The 17,728-nt window shown below is 47.5% G+C and overlaps 1 protein-coding gene across 2 annotated transcripts in view; it reads right to left on the bottom strand.

The window, feature by feature from the left end:
- Positions 1–15,304: 15,304 nt before the first annotated feature.
- RIPK2 (receptor interacting serine/threonine kinase 2) overlaps positions 15,305–17,728 on the bottom strand; it is a 35,821-nt gene continuing 33,397 nt past the window's right edge. For both annotated transcript variants that reach the window (XM_075085348.1, XM_075085349.1), the window contains exons 10-11: positions 17,111–17,290; positions 15,305–15,905 (exon numbers count right to left, since the gene is read on the bottom strand). In XM_075085348.1, the coding sequence (XP_074941449.1) occupies positions 15,580–15,905; positions 17,111–17,290 (506 nt within the window). In that variant the 3' untranslated portion in view covers positions 15,305–15,579. The remainder of the gene's footprint in view (positions 15,906–17,110; positions 17,291–17,728) is intronic.

The following is a 17,728-nucleotide window of genomic DNA, read 5'->3' as shown; positions in this document are numbered from 1 at the left end:
GAGCTGGGGCAGAGATAGACAGGTGGCTTCAGAATCATGTTCCTGTCAGACACTGCCGAGAATGAGGCCCCTTGGACCCTGGTGACTAAGAAGAGCAGGATTCCACATCAGCCTGCACTCTCCACCATCACAATCAGAAACAGATATGAAGCCTTAACGACCGAGCACACCCAAAGTCTGCAAAGTCCCCTGCAAGGGTAAACTGCACCAGCAACAGACAGTAGACATTGTGAAAAGAAATGATGAGTGCTTGTGGTGTTGAAGGGTACTGAGGCACCCATCTGTCAACCTGACAGGGAGTCACGAGAGGTGTGCTGCCTTCCAGGAGCCAAGGTCCGAGACGTTGCTGAGAGGGTGCCACAACTCCTCAGGGAAACACACTACTATCCACTATTACTATTTCATGTAGGCATGAATGACACTGAGAGCTGCAACCTGGGTAAAATCAAGGAAGATTTTTGAGCCCTGGGGAAGCAAGTGAAAAACATTGGCGCCCAGGTGATATTCTCTTCCATTTTGCCAGTTCGAGGGAAGGGGGCAGCCAGAAACAGGTGCATAATGTATATCAACTCCTGGCTACGTGGTTGGTGCCACTGTGAGGGGTTTGGCTTCTACAACAATGGGGTGTTCTTCAATAACTACAACATGCCAGGGAGGGATGGAATCCACTTGTCTAAAAGGGGTAGGGGAATCTTCAGCAGTAGGCTGGCTAATTTGGTGAGGCGGGCTTTAAACTGAAGGACCTGGGGGGTGGGATCCGTGGAGAAAACGCTCACACCAACAAATCCAACGTGGGAGTAAGTTAGGCCAAGCAGTGTGGTGACAAAGGCTCCTTAGCTCTCTCCCAAGAGGTAAAACAGAAGAGTAATCACTTCAAGTGTAAGTACAAAAATGCACGCAGTCCAGGAAACAAACAGGAGGAACTGGAGCTCCGTGCCCACTCAGAGGTTATGACATCGTAGGAGTAACCGAAACATGGTGGGACAACTCAAACAACTGGGGCATCGCGATGGATGGTTATAGGCTCTTTCGTAAAGACAGGCAGGGTAGAAGAGGTGGAGGAGTGTTCTCCACATGAAAGAAAACCTCGAATGTATTGAAGTCAGCTATGGTGATTGCAACTGCTCTATCGAATGCCTCTGGGTTAAAATCAGAGGGGTCGTCTCCAAGCAGGACCTCACAGTGGGCATCTGCTACCGACCTCCTAACCACAAAGGCAAAGCCGACGAAGCAATATTTGGGGCACTAAAGCAAGCTTCTGGCCAACAGAACCTGGTCCTGATGGGTGACTTAAACTACCCAGACATTTGCTGGAAGAACAATACGGCAGCTCGCATGTCATCCACCAAGTTCCTGGAACGCATAGAGGACTGCTGCCTGATACAAATGTTAGATGTGTCAACCGGGAATGAGGCACTGCTGGACTTGCTATTCACAAACCGAGAAAGCCTGCTTTGTAGTATCTCAGTTAGTGAGAGCCTTGGCTGCAGTGACCACAATATTGTGGAGTTTGGGATCCTCCTGAGCATGCTGAAGGTCAGCTCTAAGACAAGGGTTCTGGATTTTAGAAGAGCAAACTTCAGTTCACTCAGAGCTCAGCTGGGAGGGATCCCGTGGGATGGTTCCATGGAAGATAAAGGAGCTAGTGAGTGCTGGGAGTTCTTCAAGAACTCTCTCTTGGAAGCAGAAAACCTGTTTATCCCCTATAAAGGAAGGGGAAGTAAGTGGAGCAAGAGGCTCCCTTGGCTCAACCATGAACTCCTGGGTCTACTCAAATCCAAAAGGGAACCATACCAGAAATGGAGAAGTGGAGGATTACACGCCAGGAACTACAAGGGCATAGCCAGAGATTGCAGAGATGCGGTCAGTAAAGCAAAAGCCCAATTTGAATTGAAACTGGCTGTAGACATAAAAAATAACAAGACATGTCAACCACAAGCAGAAAAAGATGGAAAGCAAAGGCCCACTGTTAAACAGAAAAGGAGAATCAATCACCAATGATGCAGAAAAGGCAGAGGTTCTCAACACCTTCTTCACCTCGGTCTTTACCAGCACTGTCAGGTCCCAGGCTTTGGGAATGAAATTGCCAATTGAACCAAGCACTGACCCACCATCGGTGAAGGAAGAGTTAGTATATGAATTACTACAGGAGCTTGACCCCCGCAAATCAATGGGCCCTGACGCCATCCACCTGAGGGTGTTGAAAGAGCTTGCTGACATCATCGCAAGGCCGCTCTCCATAATCTTCGAGAAGTCATGGAGAATGGGGGATGTCCCAGAGGACTGGAGGAAGGCAAATGTTACCCCTATCTACAAGAAAGGCTCGAGGGAGGATCCAGGTAACTATAGGCCCATCAGCCTTACTTCAATCCCTGGAAAAGTTATGGAACGAATCCTCCTGGGGGCCATCACAAGTCAAATGAAGCACGTGATTGGGAAAAGACAACACAGCTTCACAAAGGGCAGATTGTGCTTGACAAACCTGGCGGCCTTCTATGACAAAGTGACTTGCCTGGTTGACATGGGGCTGGCGGTGGACATTGTCTACCTGGACTTCTCCAAGGCTTTTGAGACAGTTCCTCACAGCCTCCTCCTGGAGAAATTGATGCGTTATGGCCTAGACAAGTGGTCTGCGCAGTGGGTGGGGAGTTGGCTGACAGGCCACACCCAAAGGGTGGTGGTAAATAGCTCTTTCTCAAACTGGCAACCTGTCAGTAGTGGGGTCCCCCAGGGATCGATACTGGGCCCAATGTTATTCAACCTCTTCATAAGTGATCTGGATGACGGGATCAAGTGTAGCCTGATGAAGTTTGCGGATGACACCAAATTGAGTGGGGAATGAGACACTCCAGAAGGGAGAGCTGCTCTGCAGGGAAATCTGGATAGGCTGCTGCAGTGGGCCAACAAGAACCTTATGAAGTTCAGCAAGGACAAGTGTAAGAGCATGCACCTGGGAAAACATAATCCGGGAGTGCAGCACAGACTGGGATGCACCTGGCTGGAGAACAGCTCTGTGGAAAGGGACCTGGGGGTCCTGGTGGACAGGAAGCTCAACATGAGGGAACAGTGTGCTGCAGCGGCCAAGAAGGCCTACAGGTTGCTGGGTTGCATCAAAAAGGGCATCGCCAGCAGAGAGAAAGAAGTCACCATCCTGCTCTACTCAGTGCTTGTCAGGCCACACCTGGAGTACTGTGTACAGTTCTGGTCCCCGCTATACAAAAAGGATGTGGACAGGCTGGAAGGGGTCCAGAGAAGGGCCACCAAGATGATCAAAGGACTGGGAAGCCTGCCATATGAGGATAGGCTGGGAGAGCTGGGTTTGTTCAGCCTTGAGAAAAGGAGGCTCAGAGGGGATCTCATCACCGTCTACCAGTACTTAAGGGGTAGCTTCAAAGAAGATGGAGACTCCCTTTTTACATGGAGTCACATGGAGAGGACAAGGGGGAATGGACACAAGTTGCTCTTGGAGAGATTCCAATTGGACATGAGGGGAAAATTTTTCACAGTGAGGACAGTCACCCATTGGAATAATCTCCCATGGAAGTGGTTGACTCCATCACATTGGACACTTAAGATTCGGCTGGAGAGGGTGCTGGGCCATCTTGTTTAGACTCTGCTCATCCCAAAAATGTTGGACTAGATGATCCCTGAGGTCCCTTCCAACCTGTGATTCTGTGATTCTGTGATTCTGTGTTTCTATTTTTCTCCATGTCTATGTAAGAAGTTGTTTTTACATGTACATTTTTAAAAGATTTTCGATGAGCTATTACAACGCGGATAAGATTCTTATTTTCAGCAAGGCCAGCACTCTCAAACATTAGCAGCAGTCCTCCTCAGAGTCAAAAAGCCGAAGTCTGTTAGGAATCACTAATGAAGAAGTGAGGAGTGCACAAAATAATGTTGTGCATCAGAAGGTGGGGGGGGGCATACAGCAGAAAAAAAATCTACCATCTTTTCAAATGGTAGTCTTCCCGAGTGCTTTCAACCATTTCCCTCAGAAACCATGGCCCCACCTACCACATCCAGAGGTCTGGCATGACTGTAGCAGACACCCCAGACTTGGGCTTCCTGACAGAGAAAAGTCATGCATAAACTGCATGACCTGGTGGACCCTGGACTTGCTGCCACAGTCAAAATCAGTGCTGAGTGTTCCAGTTGCACAGAAACTCTGTTCCTCTTTCATAGTACTGGAGTTAAACAACAGAAGGGTCAGACTTTGACTCATTGGCTCAGCTCTCTAATTTTTGCCTCCACACATCCTTCACACATCCTGTGTAGCTGTGGTAGGTTGACCCGGGGTGGGCGCCAGGTGCCCACCAATGCAGCTCTATCACACCTCTCCTCAGCTGGACAAGGCAGAGAAAATATTACAAAAGGCCTGGGGGTTGAGATAAGGACAGGGAGATCACTCAGCAATTACCATCAAGGGCAAAACACACTCAACTTGAGGAACTTAGCTTAATATAGTACCAATTAAATCAGAGTAGGGTAATGAGAAATAAAAACAAATCTTAAAACACCTTCCACCCACCCCTCCCTTCTTCCCAGGCTCAACTTCACTCCCCATTTTCTGTACCTCCTCCCCTCCCTGAGTGGTGCAGGGGGATGGGGAAGGGGGGTTGCGGTCAGTTCATCCCACATTGACTCTGCTGCTCCTTCCTCCTCAGGGGAGGACTCCTCACACTTTTACCCTGCTCCAACGTGGGGGTCCCTCTCATGGGGGACAATCCTTCACAAACTTCTCCATCATGGGTCCTTCCTACAGGCTACAGCTCCCCATGAACTGCTCCAGCATGGATCCTGTGTGGGGTCACAGTTGTGCGAGAAAACCAGCTCCAGCATGGGCTCCTCCCTCCATGGGTCCACAGGTCCAGCACAGGCTTCCTACAGGGTCACAGCCTCCTTCACGCATCCACCTGCCCCAGCATGGGGACCTCCATGGGCTGCAGGGGGACAGCCTGCCTCACCATGGTCTTCACCATGGGCTACAGGGGAATCTCTGCTCCGGCTGACGTTACTGTTGTGCAGCAAACTTTTTTTCCCCTTCTTAAATCTTTTGTCCCAGAGGCGCTACCACCGTTGTTGATGGGCTTAGCCTTGGCCAGCAGTGAATCTGTCTTGGAGGTGGCTGGCATTGGGTCTGTTGGCCATGGGGGAAGCTTTTAGGAGCTTCTCACAGAAGCCACTCCTGTAGACCCCTTCCACCAGAACCTTGCCACACAAACCCATTACAGTGACTCAGGCACACAGCATCTACCTCCCTTCCCTCATGCCTACCCCAAAGCTTTCTCCTTATCCCCTCTTCTGTACCCAACAAGTCCTGAGTGTGGCTGCTGCCGTCCTGCATTTCACTCTTGCGGAAACCAGTGTGCTTAACATGTTGGAGAGGGCCTGTTCATGGATCCTACTCCCTCATGGAGAGAGGCTCGGGGTTCAAGGAAAGAAGAGGTAGATAGGATTGAGTTCTTCTATCGAGCGGCCTCAGGGTTTCCTTGGAGGGCTGGGCTTTGGCTGGAACAGCACTTATGGCCTTTCAGATGCATGTATATTCAGGGCTGGGTGTAGAACATTACTTTTCTTGCAGTTGGGCCACCTCTAGGTGGTGGCAGATGAAGAGGGGTAGCCCTTCATGATTGCAGCAGCATGACAGTACCATTCCTCAGTGTGACACAGCAGGCCAGATTTGTCATTATCATTATTATTATTATTAACTGACCTCAAGCTTGTTCTCTACTGAGAAGCAAGAGTCAGCAGAGTTCAGAAAGTGGCAGGATGCTCTTTTCCCTCAGCTGGGTGTCCTATCAGTGGTGCTCATCTTTATGTCTAACATTTCCTCTCCACTATGAAGAGATTGGAGGGTGGACAACTAGCACAGCTGCCTTGGTGGCACCTGGAACAGCTCTGGGCTCTTTCCCGTCTGTTCCCTGGGACTCCTCCGCCCGTCCACATGACCTCTGTGGAACAGTAGCTCATGGGGTCCTGGCAGAAAAGCTGCAGTAGGCACGTTGGCAGGTTGCAGAACATGTCAGGGCTCAGTATTGGGGCTGGTCCTGTACAATATCTTCATTGATGACCCGGATGAGGGGACTGAGTGCACCCTCAGTAAGTCTGCAGATGACACCAAGCTGGGTGGAAGTGTCAATCTGCTGGAGGGCAGGAAGGCCCTACAGAGGGACCTGGACAGGCTGGATCATTGGGCCAGAGCCAACGGTATGAGATTCAACAAGACTAAGTGCCGGGTCCTGCACTTTGGTCACAACAACCCCACGCAACGCTACAGGCTTGGGGAAGAGTGGCTGGAGAGCTGCCTGGAGGAAAAGGATCTGGGGGTGTTGGTTGACAGCTGGCTGAACATGAGCCAGCAGTGTGCTCAGGTGGCCAAGAAGGCCAGCTGCATCCTTGCTTGTATCAGGAATAGTGTGGCCAGCAGGAGCAGGGATGTGATCATGCCCCTGTACTCGGCACTGGTGAGGCCACACCTTGAACACTCTTTTCAGTTTTGGGCCACTCACTGCAAGGAGGACATTGAGTTGCTGGAGCGCGTCCAAAGAAGAGCAATGAAGTTGGTCAAGGGTCTAGAGAACAAGTCTTAGGAGGAGCGGCTGAGGGAACTGGGGTTGTTTATTCTGGAGAAGAGGAGGCTGAGGGGAGACCTCATCGCTCTCTACAACTACCTGAAAGGAGGTTGCAGTGAGGTGGGTGTTGGTCTTTTCTCCCTAGCAACAAGCGATAGGACGAGAGGAAAAGGCCTCAAGGTGTGCCAGGGGAGGTTTTGGTTGGACATTAGAAAAAAATTCTTTACCGAAAGGGTTGTCAGGCATTGGAACAGGCTGCCTAGGGAGGTGGTTGAGTCACCATCCCTGGAGGTATTTAAAAGAAGGGTAGATGTGGTGCTTGAGGATATGGTTTAGTGTTGGACTTGGCAGTGATAGGTTAGCAGTTGGACTTGATGATCTTAAGGGTCTTTTCCAACCTTAACTATTCTATGGTTCTGTGATTCTATCCTATACGTCATCTCTAGGCATACAGAGGACAAGAAGGGTATCAAAAATAGTCAACATGGATTCACCAAGGGAAGATCATCCTTGACCAACCTGATAGCCTTCTACGATATGTGACCGGCTGGGTTGATGAAGGAAGAGCAGTGGCTGTTGTCTATCTTGACTTCAGTAAGGCATTCAACACTGCCTCTTATAGCCTCCTCACAGGCAAACTAAGGAAGTGTGGGTTGGATGAGTGGACAGTGAGGTGGATAAAGAAATGGCTCAACAACAGAACTCAGACAGTTGTGATCAATGGGGCACAGTCTGGATGGAAGCCTGTCACTAGCGGTGTTCCCCAGGGGTCTGTGCTGGGTCCAGTCCTGTTCAGTATATTCATCAATGATCTGGATGGGATAGAGTGCAACCTCAGCATGTTCGCTGATGATACCAAGCTGGGAGGAGTGGCTGATACACCAGAAGGCTCTGCTGCCATCCAGGGAGACCTGGACAGGCGGGAGAGCTGGGCCGAGGGGAACCTGATGAAATTCAACAAGAGCAAGTGCAAGCTCCTGCACCTGGGGAGGAACAACCCCATGCACCAGTCCAGGCTCAGGCTGACCTACTAGAAAGTGGCTCTGTTGAGAAGGACCTGGGAGTGCTGGTGGGCAACAAGCTGACCATGAGGCAACAATGTGCCCTTGTGGCCAAGAAGGCCAACAGTATCCTGGGATGCATTAAAAGGAGTGTGGCCAGCAGATCAAGAGAGGTTATCCTCCCCCTCTACTCTGCCCTAGTGAGGCCACATCTGGAGTACTGTGTCCAGTTCTGGGCTCCCCAGTTCAAGAAGGACAGGGAACCACTGGAGAGAGTCCAGCAGTGCACTACGAAGATGATCAGGGGACTGGAGCACTTTTCTCATGAGGAAAGGCTGAGATTCCTGGGTTTGTTCAGCCTGCAGAAGAGAAGACTGAGGGGGGATTTCGTCAATACCTATAAATATCTAAAGGGTGGGTGTCAGGATGATGGGGCCAGACTCTTTTCAGTGGTGCCCAATGACAGCACCGGGGCAATGGGCACAAGCTGGAACACAGGAAGTTCCACCTGAACATGAGAAAAATCTTCTTTCCTGTGAGGGTGCCAGAGCAGTGGAACAGGCTGCCCAGGGAGGCTGTGGAGTCTCCTTCCCTGGAGATATTCAAAACCCATCTGGATGTGTTCCTGCGCCCTTTGCTCTAGGTGTCCCTGCTCAAGCAGGGGTGTTGGACAAGATGATCTCCAGAGGTCCCTTCCAGCCTCTTCCATTCCGTGATTCTGTGAAACCAATGGAGGTGTGAGATCTGCTCCTTTTCAGTGATTCAAGCTTCATTGTGGGCATTACTGATTGACAACAGCTTAATTATTTTAATATCTGTCTTAACTTATTTTGTGACTTAAATCACAAGAATATGATGTATAATTAATTGGATAGGAAAGGGGTTATTTTTATTTTTATTGAAGTAAGTTTTTGGAATAAACTGGGAATTTGATTTTTATCCTGCTTCTCTCTGAAGGCTGTAAATTCCGACTAGATAGCTGAGACCAGCGCAATGGTGCAGTGAACTGTCATGGGTTTTGTAGAGCAGACCTGAAGGTGTCTAGCAAGGACAGGCTCTGAGGACAGGCTCTGAGGATAGATGCTAGCCTTGCCAGTGGGAGTTTGGTGCCAGAACTGTGTGTTTCACTGCACGTCACATTTTAAGCTGTGTTTGTTCATTACTACTAGTGCCTAAAGAAATATACGTGTCAAGCAAGGAAGGAAAATCACATTTCACCATGTATTAAGAGCTTTCCTGAATTGTGGCTTTAGTAACTAGAAGAACAGAGGCTTCTACAGGGGTATCCTTTTACCAGGTGGTATGTTGTTCTTGTAGTATGGTCTGCAGGAGTTGCAAATTTTGTGATTTATTATTTTAAATTAGGTGTAAGAAGGTAAAGGCAGTCCTACAACGCTGGGGGCGGGGGGAGGGGAGGGGAGGGGAGGGAAGAAAAAACACAAGCTGAGGGTGGTCCTTGGCCTGCCAGGTGGTATCTGATATCTCATGCCTGGGGGTCTGCACCTTCTTCCTATTTTCCAACTCACTAAAAGCAACTTCTGCTTTAGAGCAAAGAGAACTGGAGCAGAGCACTGATACTATGCTTCCTAGCTCTACGTGCCATGCACACTACATGATGATGCCTGTTCAGGCTGGCAAGCTCTGTTCCAAGTTCATGATTCATGGTGTTAATCCTGGTGCTGCTGCTGCACCTTTGCACTCACTTGCTTCTGACATAGAATCATAGAATCATAGAATTGTTAAGGTGGGAAAAGACCCTTAAGATCATCAAGTCCAACCACTAACCTGTCACGCCAAGTCCAACACTAAACCATATCCTCAAGCACCACATCTACCCTTCTTTTAAATACCTCCAGGGATGATGACTCAACCACCTCCCTAGGCAGCCTGTTCCAATGCCTGACAACCCTTTCGGTAAAGAATTTTTTTCTAATATCCAACCAAAACCTCCCCTGGCACACCTTGAGGCCTTTTCCTCTCGTCCTATCGCTTGTTGCTAGGGAGAAAAGACCAACACCCACCTCACTGCAACCTCCTTTCAGGTAGTTGTAGAGAGCGATGAGGTCTCCCCTCAGCCTCCTCTTCTCCAGAATAAACAACCCCAGTTCCCTCAGCCGCTCCTCCTAAGACTTGTTCTCTAGACCCTTGACCAACTTCATTGCTCTTCTTTGGACATGCTCCAGCAACTCAATGTCCTCCTTGCAGTGAGTGGCCCAAAACTGAACACAATAATGAAGAAGTGACTGGCCGCCAACTGGATTTGACTCCATTCACCACCACTCTCTGGGCTCAGCCATCCAGCTGCTTTTTAACCCAGTGCAGAGCGCACTTGTCCAAGCCGTGAGCAGCCAGCTTCTCCAGGAGAATGCTGTGGGAGACAGTGTCAAATGCCTTACTAAAGTCCAGGTAGACAACATCCACAGCCTTCCCCTCATCCACTAAGCAGGTCACCTTATCATAGAAGGAGACCAGGTTAGTGAGGCAGGACCTCCCTTTCCTAAACCCATGCTGGCTGAGCCTGATTCCCTGGGTGTCCCACATGTGCTGCATAAAGGCATTCAAGATGATCTGCTCCATGACCTTTCCCGGCACCGAGGTCAGGCTGACAGGCCTGTAGTTCCCCGGATCCTTCTTCCGACCCTTCTTGTAGAGGGGCGTGACATTCGCTAGCTTCCAGTCATCTGGGACCTCCCCGCTTGATCACGACTGCTGATAAATGATGCGGAGTAGCTTGGCGAGCTCCTCTTCCAGCTCCCTCAGTATCCTCGTGTGGATCCCATCTGGCCCCATGGACTTGTGAACATCCAGGTGAAGGAGCAGGTTGGTGACTGCCACCTCTTCAACAACTGGGACTTCATTCTGCATACTATCTCCATCTCCCAGCACAGGGGCCTGACAATTATGGGGATGACCAGTCTGACTATTAAAGGCTGAGGCAAAGAAAGCATTAAGTGTCTTAGCCTTCTCCTCATCTTTCGTGGCAAGGCTACCTTCCACATCCAACAAAGGAGGGAGATTCTCCCTGGCCCTCCTTTTGTCCCTTATGTATTTATAAAAACATTTTTTCTTATCTTTAACAGTGGCAGCCAGTTTAAGTTCCAGCTGGACCTTCGCCTTCTTAATCTTTTCCCTGCACAACCTCACAACATCCTTGTAGTCCTCCTGAGTCACCTGCCCCTTCTTCCAAAGGCGGTAAGCTCTCCTTTTTTTCTTGAGTTCCAGCCAAAGCTCACTATTCAGCCAAGCCAGTCTTCTCTCCTGCCTGCTCGACTTAGGGCACATGGGGACGGCCTGCTTCTGCGCCTTGGAGACTTCCTTCTTTAAAAACATCCAGCCTTCCTGGACTCCTCTGCCCTTCAGGACTGCCTCCCAAGGGACTCTGTTAACCAGACTCCTTAACAATCCAAAGCCTGCCCTTCTGAAGTTCAGGGTAGTGGTTTTGCTGACCCTCTTCTTTACTTCTCCAAGAATCGAGAACTCTATTATGTCATGGCTGCTGAGCCCAAGACAGCCTCTGACAACCACATCACGTACCAGGCCTTCTGTGTTCGTAAACAGCAGGTCCAGTGGGGCACCTCCCCTGGTTGGCTCACTTACCAGCTGCGTCAGGAAGTTATCTCCTACACGCTCCAGGAACCTCCGAGACTGCTTCCTCTCTGCTGTGTTGTATTTCCAGCAGATATCTGGTAAGTTGAAGTCTCCCATGAGAACAAGGGCTAGAGATTGTGAGACTTCAGTCAACTGCTTGTACAGTACTTCATCTGTCTCCTCATCCTGGTTGGGTGGTCTATAGCAGACTACCACCAGGATGTCTGCCTTATTAGCCTTTCCCCTGATCCTTACCCATAAGCACTCAACCTTATCATTACTGTCGTTGAGTTCTAGACAGTCAAAACACTCTCTAACATACAAGGCTACCCCTCCACCTCTCCTTCCTTGCCTGTCCCTTCTAAAGAGCTTGTAGCCATCCATTGCAGCACTGCAGTTGTGTGAGTCATCCCACCATGTTTCCATGACAGCGACCACATCATAGTTTCCCTGCAATGGCTTCCAGCTCCTCCTGTTTATTGCCCATGCTGCGTGCATTGGTGTAAATGCACTTCAGTTGATCTATTCATCTCTTCTCCAACACAGGCATGCCACCCCTAGGCTCATCCCTAGCAAGCCTGGTTTTATCCCCTTCTACATTCGCATCTAGTTTAAAGCTGTCTCAATGAGGCCTGCTAACTTCTGAGCCAGAATCCTTTTCCCCTTTTGCAACAGGTGAAACCCATCTGTCTCCAGCAGGCCTGGTGCCATGTAAACTGCCCCATGATAAAAAAAAACCCAAAATTCCACCACTGGCACCAGCCTCTGAGCCACATGTTAATGAGATGGGACATCCTGTTCCTTTCTGTCTGCTTCCCCACTAGTGACGGATGAAGGAAAACACTACCTGTGGTTCTGATCCATCAAGCAATCGCCCCAATTCTCTAAAGTCCCTTTTGATTTTCTTTGCACTTCTCTCAGCTAACTCATCACTGTCAACCTGAACAACCACTAGCGGATAATAATTGGATGAACTGCTCCATCACCTTTCTGGGGATGGAGGTGGGGCTGACTGGCCTATAGTTCCCCAGGTCCTCCTTCTTGACCTTTTTGAAGATTGGAGTGACATTTGCTTTCCTCCAGTCCTCAGACACCTCTCCTGATCTCCACAACCTTTCAAAGACGATGGAGAGTGGCTCAGCAAGAACACCCACCAGCTCCCTTACCAGGGCCCCTTCCTTGTTCAGCAGTGGGCCCACTGTGTCCCCAGTCTTCCTTTTACTGCTGATGTATTTAAAGAAGCCCTTCTTGTTATCTTTGACATGCATATTTAATTCCAAGTGGGCCTTGCCCTTCCTCGTCACATCTCTGCACACCCTGACAACATTCCTATATTCCTGCCAAGTGGCCAGTCCCTTTTTCCGCATATTGTGAACCTCCTTCTTCCATTTGAGTTTCTCTAGAAGCTCTTCGCTCATCCATGCGGGTCTCCCGTCTCCTCTGCTTGACTTCTTCCTCCTAAGGATGCACTGATCTTGAGCCTGGAGGAAGTGGTCCTTGAATACTGTCCAGCTCTCTTGGACTCCCCTGCCTTCCGGAGGAGCACTAGCCAATGGGATTCCTCCTAGTAGGTCTTTGGGCCAAAGTTGGCTCTTCTGAAGTCCAGGGTTGTAACCTGACTCAAAAGGTTGGACTAGATGATCCCTGAGGTCTGTTCCAACCTGTGATTCTGTGATTCTGTGATTCATAGCCCTGCTTCTTCCCTCGCAGTATCCTAAACTCGTCCATCTCATGGTCACTACAGCCAAGGCTATCCCCAACATCCTCAACCAGCCCTTCCTTGTTTGTTAGGATAAGGTCAAGCAGCACATCTCATGTCGTTGGCTCCTCCACCACTTGCATGAAAAAGTTGTCCCCGATGCTCTGCAGGAACCTTCTGGATCGTGCATGGCTCACTGTGTTGCTTTTCAGGAAAATATCAGGGTGTTTGAAGTCCCCCATGAGAACCAGGGCCTGCGACTGCAAGGCTACTTCCAGCTGTCTGTAGAAGGCTTCATCAACTTCCTCTTCCTGATCAGGTGGCCTGTAGCAAACACCCACAACAGCATCACCCATAGTTGGCTGTCCCTTAATTTTTACCCACAAGCTCTCAACTTGTTCTCCTTCCACTCCAAGGCAGAGCTTGATGTAATCCAGTGGCTCCCCCACATAAAGAGCAACTCCTCCACCTCACCTTGCTGGTCTGTCTTTCCTGAAAAGCCTGTAGCCACCCATGACAGCATTCCAGTCATGTGAGCTATCCCACCATGTCTCTGTGATTGCAATGAGATCATGGCCCTGTGACCACACGCAGACCTCTAGTTCCTCCCGTTTATTCCCCATGCTGCGTGTGTTGCTGTACAGGCATTTCAGAAAGGTGCTTGAGCACACAGGTTTCCCTGGAGGGGCGTACGAGGACCCACTATAGCTGTGCAGACTCTCGAGGTGGTTGGTCTCCTGGTTGCCATTGCATGAGACTGCCACAGCACCTTTATCACTGCTCAGGTTGTCCTGTCTTATTTCCCCCATTGTGTGTGATGGCATTAGCATTGCCAGTTTGTCCCCCTCTCCCCAAGTTCCTCAGTTTAAAGCCCTCCTCACCAAGTTTGCCAGCCTTCTGCCAAAGATTCCCTTGCCCCTTCCAGACAGGTGGAGTCCGTCCCTCCCTAGCAGCCTATGGTTGTTGAAGAACACCCCGTTGTCATAAAAGCCAAAACCCTCACACTGACACCAGCCACGTAACCAGGAGTTGATTTGTATTATTTGTCTATTTCTAGTTGCCCATTTTTCTCCAACAGGTAGTATGGAGGAGAAGATAACTTGGGCACCAATATTTTTCACTTGCTTTCCCAGAGCTTTATAGTCTTGCTTAGTTCTGCCCAGACTCTGGCTTGCAGTGTCATTTGTGCCCACATGGAAGAGTACCAGAGGATAGTAATCAGTGCTTTTGACAAGTTGTGGCACCCTCTCAGTGACGTCTCAGATCTTAGCTCCCGGAAGACAGCAAACCTCTCGTGACTCCCTTTCAGGTCAGCAGATGGGTGCCTCACTTTCTGAACAGCCATCACCATCACTTAGGCTTTCTCATTTATCTGCTCCTTTTTATATTGCAACTTAGGCAGATTTCAGCTTTCTTGTGACAGAAGTTTGGATTTTCCGAAATTTTAGATAGCATTAGCAGAATTTGTAATTATTTATTAGTGCCTGTGAAAATCATTGCCTGTGCTTTTCTGACAAATTAAACCCAGTAATTTCTTTACTGGGTTTGAAGCCACCTAGGTAAAAAACTCTAAGGCTTTCTGAAATGATAAAAAACCCACCTGCACACGTACCTTTTACTCTCAGATGGCCCCATTTGTGCCTCAACCTATTGGCACCATCCTTCAGACAAAAAAGGATAGCAGAGATGTAGTCCAGAGAAGGTTAAGGCAGACCATGGCAGGAGAGACCCATTCACATCACTTCCAATCTGGCAGGGCAGTGCATGCTTGATCTTTGTACAGGCCCAAACTACTGCTCATCATGTAAATACTGAAAATAAAATTTAAGTAGAAGCTTGATCCAGCAACATGACATGAGAAGCATTTGTGGCAGACGACAAAGTTAAGGGATGCATTAACTAAGGCAATGTAAAAGGGGCATTAACAGAGGGTTCCCTTCTATGAGCTGTGTGTGGATCTCATCATACTACAATTTCAAGAGGAATTTAAGTGGGTGTAACCAAATAATGTAAAAGGCTATAGCTGCACCCTTTCTAATGTATCAGTTCTCAGCAGAACAAAGATGATCAGCACAATGTCCTCCTTGGCCCCCAGCTCCTTTTTGGACTGACTTTCTTCTTAAGCAGCGGTCTGAAGCAGTTGCCCTGGCAACCAAATGGGAACACCAAAACAAAATGCAATAAAAATCCTGTAAAAATGTAGTGTAACTTCCTCCCACCTATTGCTCTTCTCAGGTTTCTTGGGAGGAGTAACCAGTATGGCAGAAAGAAGAAAATTTATTACAAACACAGCAAACAAGCCCCTAAATAGAGCACCTAGATTTTTTTCTCCCTCTTTGGGAAAGACTAGATGGAGGGAGAAAAAACAACATGCCAAGTTGAGATGGGTTGTCTCAATCCTGTGAGGTGAAAGGAAAGGATATGTATAAAGAGAAAATATGTAAAGCAGGGAATATTTAATGGTTTTTTCTTTGTCATGTATAAACAAAATACTTGTATGAATTGAGTCAAAAAGTGCCAAGTGTTTGGCTTTATGACTGCACTCCAACTGATTAATTTGTAAGTCACCAAATGCAGTCTAGATGAACTCAGTGTCCTTTCTGAGACTCTAGAAAGGCACATTGAAGACAAAGCATTACATATATAAAACTACTGCATGAGAACAAGAATTGTGTGGTAAGAAAGATTCACATGGCTTCACACATAATGAATAAATTCAAAGATGCAGTCTTAGAGAATTAGATGCAATGTCTGGGTAAGGTTGAAGTCCTAGCTGTTTGTTATCTTTCAACTTTTGTATTATAATTCTGGCAAATTCCTCTCCTTGGCTATCTGAAGTATCAAGAAGTTGTCGGACTTTTGATGTCCTTGTAGGTTTGGTGCTTATAAGTTCATAGTCTTCCTTCATGAGTAAAAATCTTGATAGAAGAGCATCCAGTGACTGATTCAAACATGCTTCAGTCATCTGATCAATAATTTCTTCTCTTTTACTTTGGATCCATTGATGAGCTACATTCTGTTGCATGGCTTCCAAAACAAAATCTGAGATGGGAGAGGATGAAAATAAAATTAGCATTGTAACTATCTATCAATAAATAGTGCCATAGGACAAAGAACAAGCTGAGAAAAAGCTGTTTAAAAGTTGGTTTTGGTCAGAAATACCCGAGACTACTAAACACACTTTTAACATTTCATTATTTTATTCCATGTTTAAAATGTACCAATTTGTCAGATTTGGTGGTTAGAATCCGAATCATGGAACAATTTAGGTTGGAAAGAACCCTCAAGGAAGTCGTCTGGTCTAATGGCCTGCTCAGAGCTGGGCCAACTTCAGGGATAATTCAGGTTGCTCAAGGCCTTGGCCAGCTGACTTTTGAGCATCTCCAAGTGACGGGATTCTACAGCCTCTGTGGGCAACCCGTTCCAGTGTTCAACCCGACCTGGTACGAAAAAGAGAGTGGTGGTAACTTCACTTTCCAGTGAGACTTTTATTCAGGTTTACTCAAAACACGCCTGTATTTCCTGTGTGTTTTCCTCAAGTTGAGGATTTGCACATTGAAAAGGTGCTGGTTCTCATATTTCCAGAAGAGGGATGATATGGCAGAGCTTTACGAAGTTGCATTTTATTCTGTGGCCCATAAAAAAAATCTCTCTGAATAATTCATCATGCATTAAAGTTTCTTTTTGTTATTTTTTTTGGAAGCACACTTTTAACAGTTATTGGATGCTTAGGAACACCATGCAGTAGACTCTCAGCTAACACAGTAGATAAAGGTGAGATGCTGACAAAGCTGCTGCTTCTCTTTGCCCTGTCATTACTAGGAGGAAGATTGACAAGCCTAAAAAGTGAGGAGAAGTGACAGGCAACAAGGTGAGTTAAGCTTGAGCTAAAGTTTATTCCTTTTTTGCTGGATTGCAGCACTGCTACAGCAGCAAGAGAAAGGAGAAATAATATCAGCAAAGGGAATGGCATAAAGATGACCCAGGGCAGCAGGAGTTAAGTTTGCTTAAAAGGACAGAAAAAAGCTAGGAGCTACAGGTATGTGTACTAGGTCACTTTTTACATTGGTTTTACTTACTTTGTAATATAAGGCTACAAGGACAGAATTACTGGCATTCTTAATTGTAGAATGCTTTATTTTAATTTTACAGGTGAAGAACAGTTCCCGTTTCCATTTCATACACACATATATTTCATATTAGGACACTTATTGTGGGTCTTGGAATTAAATCAGTGTTTGCTGTACCTGAAGGAATTGGTGACGACCGCAGCATACATGGTGCAGAATTTGAGGCATCTGAAATACTCTTGTCAGATGAAGGAGAATAGCTATATGGATGCACAAGAAGTTTGGCGCCCTGAGTTACAGAGATATTTTCATCCGTGCTCTGACTGCTGAGAGAGTGTAGACCTGAAGAATTTCCATCTTAAAAAAAAAAAAGAAAGGGCGGGGAAAAAAAAAAGAGAGAGTTGTATTACCTCTATGTTCAAATCAAATACAGCCATCAGAGACTATTTAGAGCAGTCCCATAAAAGAAGTCGTAAACAACGTAAATTCACTTCAAATAAAACACATTATTCCTTATACTCAGGGTCTGAGTACATTTATGTCCCTTATCTTTCATCTTTGACCATGGGTTTGGAAGTCTTGTTCTGTTTTAAAAGAACATTGAGAGAATAAATCACTAGATGTGAACTTTAAAAACACTCTGACAGAAAATTTCTGTAGGGACTGGAAGAACATAATAACTCCTTCGAGTGTTTGGAGAGGTAGCTAGGGGTCATAATGAAATTTGATTTTTTTATTAACTTACTTTTATGAAGTTTGGCAGCGTAACAAAGGTGGAAAGACTGAAAGAAAGAT

This window comes from Phalacrocorax aristotelis, chromosome 2 (genome assembly GCF_949628215.1).
Source record: "Phalacrocorax aristotelis chromosome 2, bGulAri2.1, whole genome shotgun sequence".
In the NCBI taxonomy this organism is placed as follows: Eukaryota; Metazoa; Chordata; class Aves; order Suliformes; family Phalacrocoracidae; genus Phalacrocorax; species Phalacrocorax aristotelis.
This window is presented reverse-complemented; position numbering and strand designations above follow the sequence as displayed.